General features: G+C 44.5%; 1 protein-coding gene across 1 annotated transcript in view; it reads left to right on the forward strand.

The window, feature by feature from the left end:
* The window catches only part of LOC310869088 (NACHT, LRR and PYD domains-containing protein 3-like), a 19054-nt gene extending 16486 nt beyond the window's left edge, over window positions 1-2568 (forward strand). The window contains exon 10 of the mRNA XM_083779675.1: window positions 2394-2568. Coding sequence (XP_083635801.1) covers window positions 2394-2456 — 63 coding nt within the window. The 3' untranslated portion in view covers window positions 2457-2568. The remainder of the gene's footprint in view (window positions 1-2393) is intronic.
* The last annotated feature ends 10576 nt before the right edge of the window (window positions 2569-13144 follow it).

The following is a 13144-nucleotide window of genomic DNA, read 5'->3' on the forward strand; positions in this document are numbered from 1 at the left end:
TCGGGACCGAGTCTCTGGACATCAACGGCGTGATCTAAACACTGTTCGTCTTCAGCCCTGCGGCACTCAATATACATGGGGAGTATTGCTACTCAGCTGGGGCGAGTACCCTTACTCTGGTTCCCCCTCTGTGTACTGGGGTCGGAACCGGGTTCCTCCTTTTCCATCCCACGAGTCGTAACTGTAATTATTATTCTCCTCCTCTTCCTCCTCTTCACCAGTCTGTCAGGTGACAGTCCGTCAAGCTCGCGCTTAGCGCGAGCGTTGTAGAAGCCTGGTAGGGCAGAGGATAAGACACCATCAATATATTGCTGTTCATATTAGTCACATAGAATGGGTCATGAACGGTGGCTCTCGACTTACCGCCCAACTCGCTCGACAGCGTGTTGCCTCACCCCTGGAGCCTGGATCTCTACTGAGGCAGACAGGCAGAGAGAGCTGCCTTTTGAATTCTAGCGCGTCTGACTGAAAACAGCTGACGCGCATTCCAGCTGATCTAAGAGGTGACGTGGGACGTACGTACCCTCTAGTACCCGCCCTAGAGGTTGGTGCGCTCCTCTTCTCTCTCTCTGCCGGCCTCCAGGGGTGTGCTTACCTGCTGTTGGGCGGTGTTCTGCCATCGAGATGCCACACTATATATAGATATAAATGTTCCAGTTCATAGCCTACTGCAGGCCTGGTTGACTATAGATGATTTCAATGTTCCAGTTCATAGCCTACTGCAGGCCTGGTTGACTATAGAGGATTTAAATGTTCCAGTTCATAGCCTACTGCAGGCCTGGTTGACTATAGATTTAAATGTTCCAGTTCATAGCCTACTGCAGGCCTGGTTGACTATAGATTTAAATGTTCCAGTTCATAGCCTACTGCAGGCCTGGTTGACTATAGATTTAAATGTTCCAGTTCATAGCCTACTGCAGGCCTGGTTGACTATAGATTTAAATGTTCCAGTTCATAGCCTACTGCAGGCCTGGTTGACTATAGATTTAAATGTTCCAGTTCATAGCCTACTGCAGGCCTGGTTGACTATAGATTTAAATGTTCCAGTTCATAGCCTACTGCAGGCCTGGTTGACTATAGATTTAAATGTTCCAGTTCATAGCCTACTGCAGGCCTGGTTGACTATAGATTTAAATGTTCCAGTTCATAGCCTACTGCAGAAGACATTTTGAAGCTCTTAATTGCTACTAAAATGACCTGGGAAAAACTGAATCCATCCTCTTCGGATCAAATAGTAATCTCAGCAAGGCAGATGGCTTCTTGGTTAGAGTGGGTGACAATATTATCACACGAAAAGATCAAATTACCTACCTAGGTTCCATCCTGGAGGCCAATCTTTCCGGTGATAAGATGGCCACCAACGTAATCAAAAAAGTCAATCAAAGAACAAGATTCCTTTACAGGATCTCCTCACTGGTCAGCAAAAACACCTTGAAGACCTTAACAGGAGCCCTCGTACAAGGTTTCTTTGACTATGCATCCACCTCTTGGTACCACAGCACCTCAAAGGCCCTTAAAACAAGGCTCCAGACCTCCCAAAACAAACTGGTCAGGCTCCTACTTGGCCTCACCCCCCGAACCCACCTCACCCCTGCCCACTTTGACAGGCTGGGATGGCTTAGGGTCGTCGACAGAGTACAGCATCTTGCAATGGGTCTGGTCCACAAGATTCGATACACCACCAAGATACCCATGTACCTGTCTAAATACTTCCTTAATGTAAACGAAGTCCACACCCACAACACCAGAGGGAGTGCAACAAACCATGTACAACCCAGATTCGGCACAAACAAGGGACTAAATTCTTTTCGCTCCTATGCCACCAAAATGTGGAACGCCCTACCAACAGTCATTAAGACATGTGAATCCCTTGACTCCTTCAAAACCGCTCTCAAAGGGCACCTACGGATGGCTGCAATTCGAAACTGGCCTCTGTAAAATCTGAATCCCCCCCACCCCATTTTCCCTCACTGTATATTGTATCTTTTCCCTTTTTTGCTTCCCATATGATGAATTTAGCTACATAGAAATGTCTATTTGTATGTCTCTAAATGTTTGTATGTCTTTAAATGTTTTGATGAATTGAACAATGTGGACCCTGTTGTAAACAAGTGTAATGCTTAATTGGGTCGTCCACTCACAGTTGACAGTCTTTGTATTGAGTTTGTGCTTAAAATGTACTGTAAATTCTACAAACTGTTTATAAATATTTCAATCAATCAATCAATATATTGTTCATTTGGAGAAATCCATCATATAACAAGTAAGTCAATGAGTGAGAAGAACAGAGTGGAGTGGGTGGGGCTTAGCGGAGGGTGAAGTGGTTTAGACATTGTGTTCAGATTAGGTTTACATGGAGTGGAATCTATAACGTGATGTTATTTCCCCCACAGGTGATCTGTCCGTGGCCCACATCACAGACGAGGGTCTGGAACTCTTACAACCGCAGAGAGTGACCCAGACTCATGTGGTTGTAAATGTGAACCATCTGTCTCTCTTTGGGATCCTGGAAAGAGTCTTGAGCTTCTTTCAGCCCACACCAAAACGTGCTCAGGTGTTGCTGTTCCGTCAAGAGTCACCGATACGGACGATGAGTGTGTTACTGCTGCCCAGTAATGTGTCTTACAGAGAGGTAAATATATCTGTTAAGTAATGTGTCTTACAGAGAGGTAAATATATCCGTTAAGTAATGTGCCTTACAGAGAGGTAAATATATCTGTTAAGTAATTTGCATTGTAAAACCAATGTTAATTTAACAGAGCCATAAGGGTCCATTTGGTTCCTAACTATCATTTAGCTGGGGACCCCCTGGAACTCCCTCAAGGACCCCTGGGGGTCCTCGGACCCCACTTTGGGAACCACTGGCCTAGGGGGGGGGTCATTTCATTTGGCTCCTGAGAAATGTCAGCTCTGCCTACATACCTGATACCGGCCACTATGAATGAACCATCTGATCAAACTGTGTTGGTGTCATTATAGGTGAAAGTATGAATGAACCATCTGATCAAACTGTGTTGGTGTCATTATAGGTGAAAGTATGAATGAACCATCTGATCAAACTGTGTTGGTGTCATTATAGGTGAAGGGAGTTCATGAAAACAAGCAACCCATCGAGCCGGTCACCTCCGACTGTGTTCTCATCCCAGACCAACGCTACAGTCTGTCAGTGTGTCCTTCACAGAAAGTACAACCTGAGGTACGTATTAAACCTACAGTCTGTCAGTGTGTCCTTCACAGAAAGTACAACCTGAGGTACGTATTAAACCTACAGTCTGTCAGTGTGTCCTTCACAGAAAGTACAACCTAAGGTACATATTAAACCTACGTTGTCTGTTTATTGTATGGTAAAGCAGTGTGAGTCAAGGAAACTGTTATTTTCACTCCGCCGCCACTGCTGTTGCTGTAACTAGGCTACTAGTTGCTAGGCTGCTGTAACTAGGCTACTAGTTACTAGGCTGCTGTAACTAGGCTACTAGTTACTAGGCTGCTGTAACTAGGCTACTAGTTACTAGGCTGCTGTAACACAATTAACACAAGTCTCTGTTTTCAGGCTGCAACTTATATTGGAGACAATTTTGGACCAAATTACCATCCAACGTTCGTGGTGAATATGGACATCAATGCAGAAAACTTCTCAATGGAATTACTGAGCCCCGACTCTGGACCGGTCTGGCAGCAAGACATTACCCTGAAAGGTAAAGTTATGGACTTTCATTCAACCTTGGGATGTAGCAAGCCGGTCTCACCCAAATACGGAGAAATGGCACAGATTGGCAATTCAAATACACACCTAGAAAACCCCCAAATCCGTACATATTACACTGACACTGAAATGCTCCACATAGGGGCCCCTATTCATAGGGGCCCCTCCTCATAGGGGCCCCTCCTCATAGGGCCCCCTATCTCCTCATGTACTACTGTAATGGACTGTACACTACCCTTAACTGTTCCTCTATTCACAAACTACAATGAATACAGAATACAGCCGCTAGAATTCTCACCAATACAAACCGCAGAGCACACATAACACCGGTACTGGCAGAACTACACTGGCTCCCTATCAAATCCAGAATCCATTTTAAAATCCTTTTAACAACCTATAAAGCACTGAATGGCCCCTAGCCCCGGTTTATATCACAGACCTACTGGTGGCAAAACCAAATGTAAGACCCCTCAGGTCCTCTGACCAAAACTGAAAACCAAGGGGGACCGGGCCTTTGCAGTGGTTGCTCCCACATTGTGGAACGCCCTACCCTTATCCCCTCCTCATAGATCTCCCCATAGGGGCCCCTCCTCATAGGGGCCCCTCGGTCAGCAGTCTCTACCCAACCTGAGCCACGAGGGATACCCATATAGGTATAGAAGGATACAGCCCCCCCCCCCCCCCCCCCCCCCCCCCCCCGAGCCATTCATTTCAATGGAAGTTGCTCAGTGGCGTTTTGAAGCACCCGGAAGACTGCCGGAAGTACCGTTATAACTCAACGGCTCCAATGAGCGGAAGTTAAGCCCGGGATGACGCACCGTTTCGCACATGACGTCACCGAACGTCACGTCCACTTCCATGGAACGTGCTGCAGTTCCACTTTTGGCCAGTAGGTAGTAGGCAGCGTCAACGTTGGAGTAGCCTTACTGGGGGGGCGTGGGGACGCCACCGAGCACGCTGAAGCGCGCCAGTTGGGGTGCAGTAATTAGTTTAGACAGTTTTTGGTTTAGACTAGTCAATGGTTAGACCAGTCATTAGTCCTACAACTACAACCTATCTCAAACCCTCACCCTAAACCTAACCTTAACCCTCACCCTAAACCTAACCTCCCACGAGGCAGGGGAGGCATACTTTGGTTAGACATAGCATTGGTTAGACATGGGTTACGGTTAGGTTTAGGTGTGCTGCCTCACCTAACCGTAACCCATGTCTAACCAATGCTATGTCTAACCAAAGTATGCCTCCCCGCCAGTTGTCGCGTGGAACTTTGTGAAGTTCGGTAGAGCCGACTCAGCCCCGGTCGAGTTGCAACCGAATCGCAAACCCGATCTCACTCTCCCTCACGCGGTGAAATAGCAATCTGTCGCGGTCAAAACAGTAGTAGTGTAATATGTAGGGATTGTGGGAGTTTATGTCGGGACTTGCCAGTCCGTGCCATTTCACCGTGGTGAGATGGGCCTCGGTGGTTCGTTTCTGTTCATAATTTGAACACTTATTTCTTCCTGCACAATCTACAGGAGCGGCTGCTTCCATACCAGCACAATCTGCAGGAGCGGCTGCTTCCATACCAGCACAATCTGCAGGAGCGGCTGCTTCCATACCAGGTGAGTCTCTAGCTTGTAGATCTGTTGTTACTTCCATACCAGGTGAGTCTCTAGCTTGTAGATCTGTTGTTACTTTGGATGTTTTAGCGTGACGCTGTAGTGAGGTCAAGTAGGACGTTAATTCATGAACAAACACGTTTAAATAAGGAGATAAGAGATTTCTGCAGCAACGATCTATAACGACATCTGTGTGTGTGTGTATATATATATATATATATATATATATATATATATATACTACCAGCACAAACTGTAGCAAATCACTTTACTGCAATTTTTAGAATAAGATTTGTTAGCTCCTATATGGCACTTTCCATTTTAAAACAATGTCAAATGAAAACCAACAACTCAACGTTCAATCCTCCTTAACTTCAGCGAAACACTTTGTGGACCAACATCGGCGTTTCCTGGTTGACAAGGTGAGGAATGTGGATCCCATCCTAGATGTACTCTTTGAGAAGGACATCATAGACAATGAGGGCTACAGCAATGTGGAGTCCAAGACCACCACTCGGGGGAAGATGAGGGCAATCTATGCTCTCCTGACCTCCAGCACAGCCAGAGACACTTTGCACAAAGCTCTCCAGGAATACGAGCCTTCTCTCCTTGAAGATCTGTAAGTCATTTGCATTTAATTAAGCCATTTTGGGGCGGGGAACCCCTCGTGTTGTTTTAAAGCGTTATGTTATACTTTAGCTGTTGAAAAATAGCAGATCTACAAGCTACGAACTTATAGGTCCCTAAGGTCCCTAACATATTATTTTCAGATGGGGGTCGGCGGCCAATTACATATAATTGTTGGGGTCCTTGACATGAAATATTGAGCACCACTGATACAGAAACATATATGTATTTCAGAAAACTGTCAGAATTTAGAAGACATTTTATAAATTTCGACGTCAGGCCTAAATGGGTTAAATTGTTTTTTTTTTTACAAGTTACAAGAGAATGGAGCTTTTCGGGCCGTGTTATTATTTGAATAATAATAATTTATCCTCTTGATTCCCAAGAGCCCCACACTTTCATTCCAATGTTAATCTACAGATTGATGTAGCTCTAGGCTACTTTTTCTTTGTGAACCTGTACATATTTATTAATGTACGATCAGCCCTTAAAACAAGGCTCCAGACTTCCCAAAACAAACTGGTCAGGCTACTACTTGGCCTCACTCCCCGAACCCACCTCACCCCTGCCCACTTTGACAGGCTGGAATGGCTTAGGGTTGACGACAGAGTACAGCATCTTGCAATGGGTCTGGTCCACAAGATTCACTACACCACCAAGATACCCATGTACCTGTCTAAATACTTCACTAAGATACCCATGTACCTGTCTAAATAAGATACCTACGTACCTGTCTAAATACTTCACTAAGATACCCATGTACCTGTCTAAATACTTCACTAAGATACCCATGTACCTGTCTAAATACTTCCTTAATGTCAATGAAGTCCACACCCACAACACCAGAACCATGTGCAACCCAGATTCGGCACAAACAAGGGACCAAATTAATATCGTTCCTATGCCACCAAAATGTGGGACGCCCTACCAACAGTCATTAAGACATGCAAATCCCTTGACTCCTTCAAAACGGCTGAAGGACGGCTGCAATTTGAAACTGGCCCCCGTAAAATCTGAATTTGTGTTTCTGCACAGATATCGTTATTCACAGCAGCGGTGTTGTTCTTCTCCTGTTAGGAAGTAAGTGATGCTGTTGATGGACCAGGAGTGCTGTGCTTCCCTGCTTGGCCACCAGATGTCCCCCTTCGTCGGGGACAGGGGACGGGGGACGGGACGCACATTGTGATTGGCCGGAATGAGATGGTGTACAGTATGAGACGAGAGCGCCCCTCACTTCACACAGGTGTGATTTCTATTGCTCTGTAAAGCTCTTTGAGCTGAACTTCATGTCATGAAAAGTGCTGTACAAATACATGTATGTAAATGTAATGTAGATCATTATCAAATATCACTGTCAGATGCATTCATGTATGTTTGATTTGTGACATTTCACACAAACTGTAACGTCATGTTTGGACTACATACGCCCTACCAACAGTCATTAAGACATACAAATCCCTTGACTCCTTCAAAACCGCTCTCAAAGGGCACCTACGGACGGCTGCAATTCGAAACTGGCCCCCGTAAATATTTAATCCCCCCACCCCCCACCCCTTTTTCCCCTCACTGTATATGTTTCTTTTCCCTTTTTACCTCCTTTATGATGAATTCCTGTTCTGTTCTTTGGCTATATAGAAGTGTCTATTTGTACGTCTCTAAATATTTTGATGAATTGAACATGGTGGACCCTCTTGTAAACAAGAGTAATGCTTAATTGGGTCGTCCACTCACAGTTAACAGTCTTTGTATTTAGTTTGTGCTTGAAATGTACTGTAATTCTGCAAACTGTTAATAAATATTTCAATCAATACAGAACATTCTCCTTGGGTACGGTGTTTTTATTCACAACCTCAGAGAGGTGCCAGAACATATCGTGCTTCTAATTCTACTAGTAAAGAATATATCATTATCTCACCACCAGGGGGAGGTATAGAAGGGGTGATTCCTAGCCTTGCTCAGGCTGTGTGGAGGTACCATCGTAGCTGGTTCCACATGGTACTATAGGCTACATGGTACTAGCATTTGGGTTCCCAGGTACTACAATGATGATGATGATAATACATGAGAAACAACATATTGTGATGTCATCATGAGAGCTACAGAGCAGGCTAGTGATGTCATCATGAGAGCTACAGAGCAGGCTAGTGATGTCATCATGAGAGCTACAGAGCAGGCTAGTGATGTCATCATGAGAGCTACAGTGCAGGCTAGTGATGTCATCATGAGAGCTACAGAGCAGGCTAGTGATGTCATCATGAGAGCTACAGTGCAGGCTAGTGATGTCATCATGAGAGCTACAGAGCAGGCTAGCGATGTCATCATAAGAGCTACAGTGCAAGCTAGTGATGTAAAATGGTAAATGGCAAATGGTGCATTTATATAGCGCCTTTATCCAAGGCGCTTTACAGAGATTGTGCATTACATTCACCCATTCATACACTGATGGCAGCGGAAACCATGCAAGGCACCAACTAGCACATCGGGAGCAATTAGGGGTTCAGTGTCTTGCTCAAGGACACTTCGACAGTAACTCTGGGGGAGCCCGGGTTTGAACTGGCAACCTTACGGTTACCATCCAGGCACTCTACCCCTGAGCCACCGCCACCCCACCCCACCGTCATCATGAGAGCTACAGAGCAGGCTAGTGCGAGGCAGTGCTGAACAAACAGGGTAAATCCAGGGTTTAATGAGGTTCAACTTTCCCACAGATAATGAACTCAGGTGTATTTAATGAACTCAGGTGTATTTAGATTTAGGCCAACATGAGGCAGTTTGCAAAGACAACACCAAACGTCCCAAAGGGAGAATAGAATAATGTCCAAACAGTGACTAACTTGTCTCCGGTCAGTCCTTGGGGTCCAGCTCCGTCCAGCCCTCAGCTCTCTGTCCTCCTTGGACTGTTTGTTTGCTCTGCCATGTGCTCTACCAGCTCTGCTGCTGCACGGCCCTCTGGGAGTTGGAGTTCTCTCCCAGTTCTGCTGCTGCACGGCCCTCTGGGAGTGGGAGTTCTCTCCCAGCTCTGCTGCTGCACGGCCCTCTGGGAGTTGGAGTTCTCTCCCAGCTCTGCTGCTGCACGGCCCTCTGGGAGTTGGAGTTCTCTCCCAGCTCTGCCTCAAACACCTACACCTGTCTGAGTGCTGCGCTGCTGCACGGCCCTCTGGGAGTTGGAGAATTGTGTGTGTGTGTGAGAGAGAGAATTAATGTAACATTTTACATTGGGTAAAATATACGTGTTTAGTGTTGGTGTGACAAAATGTATACCACCAATGGACCCTCAAACTGTCTGCTAAAACAGCTAACTCCACCACTTCCTCTCTCATGTAAATAATTGACAATATGTGACCAGCTTTGACCGAGAGACTGCCATCGTGCAAATTCCAGCTTTTAAACAGGAGAAAAACTTTTTTATTTTATTTTCAAAATGAGTTAATAGCACAGGCAGACTCTTCACATACTAGAACTAGAGCATGTCTGAAATAAGTGTCAGAGCTGAAATTGACATGTAAATATGAAATTAATGCTTAAAAAAGTATAGCTAGGTGTAATGTTAGAGTCCACAGAAGTGAACCTTTCAAGCCTGTTTTCATTACTCTATAAGCCATATCTCCAAAACTGGTGGGTCAAACTGAACAACCAACATGTCAATTTGAAGCTATGATTAAAAAAAATCCAATGGCAGTCCCTCAGTCAAATTTAGTCACATATAAGTCGCCAACTTTGATGAGGCAGAATTGCTTTGTTTTCAAAATATATTTTCTTCATTTTCTGAAAAATGAAAATCTTTAATTTCCCAGAAAAATTGACAAAAATGTCCGTAACTTCTTTTCGCGATGTTTCCGGCAGAGCAGGCCTCTCATTCTGTGGACCTTAATGAGCAGAGGAGACCTCTCATTCTGTGGACCTTAATGACCAGAGCAGACCTCTCATTCTGTGGACCTTAATGCCCAGAGCAGGCCTCTCATTCTGTGGACCTTAATGACCAGAGCAGGCCTCTCATTCTGTGGACCTTAATGACCAGAGCAGGCCTCTCATTCTGTGGACCTTAATGACCAGAGGAGACCTCTCATTCTGTGGACCTTAATGGCCAGAGGAGACCTCTCATTCTGTGGACCTTAATGACCAGAGGAGACCTCTCATTCTGTTGACCTTAATGAACAGAGCAGGCCTCTCATTCTGTGGACCTTAATGCCCAGAGCAGGCCTCTCATTCTGTGGACCTTAATGACCAGAGCAGGCCTCTCATTCTGTGGACCTTAATGACCAGAGGAGACCTCTCATTCTGTGGACCTTAATGACCAGAGGAGACCTCTCATTCTGTGGACCTTAATGACCAGAGGAGACCTCTCATTCTGTTGACCTTAATGAACAGAGCAGGCCTCTCATTCTGTGGACCTTAATGACCAGAGCAGGCCTCTCATTCTGTGGACCTTAATGACCAGAGCAGACCTCTCATTCTGTGGACCAAATTAATAGAAAAAACACAAATAAAAGGTATGGCATGGCATCACAGGTCCTGTCCCATTTTGGGTGACGGCAGGTTACAACACTGTTTTGTTTTTCTTCTTTGTAATTATTTGTTTGGTCCAAAATATTGTGTTTGTTCATTTGTTGTCATGATTTGTCACAACTCCAGTTGGCTTTATATGATGCTTATATAAGGTCTTTAAATAAATACGTTTTGAAATGCCTATGGGAAAAATGCATTGGGAATTATTTCCTGGGCCTGGCGTCGTCATGAAAGGGGGAATTATTTATTTAAAGACCTTTTAAGCGTCGTACGAAGCCAACTCTTGTCGTGACAAATCATGACAACACACACAATATTTTGGACCAAACAAATAATTACAAAGAAGAAAAACAACAAAAAAGGTGTTGTAACCTGCCGTTCTTTTCTACTTTCTAATTCTTTGTTTGTCCCGAAAAATGGTGTGTTGTCATGATTTGTCACGACAAGAGTTGGCTTCGTATGACGCTTAAAAGGTCTTTAAATAAATACGTTTTGAAATGCCTATGGGAAAAATGCATTGGGATTCATTTCCTGGGCCACTCGTCGTTCTGAAAGGGTACGGGACTGCGACACTCTATGGCACTGGGATTTGAACATGGAACATCTGAGCTGGACCACTACACCATCACTCTGTATGCCTCAGCGGAGGTCATGGAGCTGAAACAGATGTTCAGGAGGCGGAGAAACACACCTTAACCTATTCTGACCTGAGATCAGATTCTAAAAATGTCTTCTACATCCCGACAGTTTTCTGAAAAAGCTATGTTTCTATGTCAGTCGTTCTTCGATAAGAAAAAAATCACACCAGTGTGAACCGAGTGGTGCAACTCCCGTCTATTGGTTCTCTGTATCGTTCCAATTTCACCACTGGTGCTCACACAGGTACACAAACAGGTACACAAACGTACATTCCTGGTTGTAGGAGTGTGCACCACTCAAAAAATAGCAGACCTACAAGCTCGTAGCGCGCCACATAATGCTAACACCAAAATGGGTTAACCGTGCCCTTCACGCCATCTTCGCCCTCCACCACAATTTACCTGCTGGCTCCATTTATACACGCCCAAATTTTCAAAAATAATGAAAAAGGACATATGTATTATATCATTTTTCATGATTTTTTAATCGTCGTCTCGACGTACAGTACGTAAGTACAGTTCGCTGTGTACTGCACTTGTACATTGAATCTACTGTACTTGTACTGTACATTGACAATACATTGAATCTCATCTCTAAATAGCAGATCTACAAGCTCACAATTTTCAAATGGTCCGAAATGAATATATAGGGCTGTGGTGGTTATTGCGAACGCAGTGAGCCACTTACTATGACAGCAAGGGCTGAATGTCTGTGTGTGTGTGTGTGTCACGCTGTTACACCACACGCCCGCCACCAGAGGGCGCAGCTGTAGCACACACACACACACAGGGTGCAGCTGTAGCACACACACACACACACACACACACACACACAACCACACACACACGAGCTGCGTTCGCTTCCCGCATTTGCGCGTCTTACTTGTAATGTATGTCAATAAACTATCTCATCAAATGATGGTCCGTGCCTCGATGTGACAGTTGAAGACCAGGGAGACCAATGCACACATGTATATACAGTACAACCACATCACTTATGACTGCTTATTTTGTATTAACATAATCTACCACAGCGGTTCCCAAACTATTTAGCCTGCTGTGACCCAAAAGAGAGATTAGATGTTTGCCCGGGAGTCGGGACCCAAACTAAGTGAAAATAGCAGATCTACAGCGCCGCGTTGTGAGCCTGTAGATCAGCCATTTTCACTATTTATTAGTTTATGGAATTTTTCTGATGATTTCTTTGACATTACTGAAAAATGTAATTGAATTCGGGGTTTTAATTCACGAAAGTGCTTGCTTTTTTTAAAGAATATGTTTTGACATAATAATTAATAAAATGTGGTAAAAATAAATAAATGAAGGGACCCGTAAAAATGTGTGCGCGACGCACAAATGGGTCCCGACCCACCGTTTGGGAACCGGAGCTCTATCATACAGATTGTACAAAATTACGTTTTGTTCACTAAAAAGGATACACTAGATTACATATAGATTTATGGTATAACTTTAACCCATTTAGACCTGAGGATGCGTCTGTGTCACCTTATAACCACTTTAACCATTATTCTAAAAGTAACTTTAGCTGCTGAAAAATAGCAGATCTACAAGCTCATAGCGCAGCAGAGTGCCGCACTACAAGCTTGTGTAGACCTGCTATTTTTGAAAGATCTTGAAAGAATGTGTACAAATGTTCGAATATATATTCTTTCACAGTGAACGTTTTAAACTCAAATATTTGCTTCTGGGGGGGGGGGGGGGGTCCCTGGAACAATATATTCAAATGGTGGTCCGCGGCCGAATACATATAATTTTAGGAGTCCTTGACATGAAATAGGTTGAGAACCATTGATATAGAAACATAGGTTTTTCCAAAAACTTAGAAGACTTCTGAACAATCTGGTCTCATGTCTGGGTTAATGGGTTAATATGGCGTTGACGAGCGGCCCAAGTGACCAATGAGGTCTCTAGTACCCTACCCGGCCGGTGGGTTGACATCACATCCCGTTGTCTAGTGACATCACATCCTGTTGGCTAGTGACATCACATCGTGTTTTTATAAAACATCAAGGACCAGTCTGTTTTTTCCTTCTTTTTTATTATTAACA

Source organism: Protomyctophum parallelum (genome assembly GCF_964188405.1).
Source record: "Protomyctophum parallelum genome assembly, chromosome: 1".
In the NCBI taxonomy this organism is placed as follows: domain Eukaryota; kingdom Metazoa; phylum Chordata; class Actinopteri; order Myctophiformes; family Myctophidae; genus Protomyctophum; species Protomyctophum parallelum.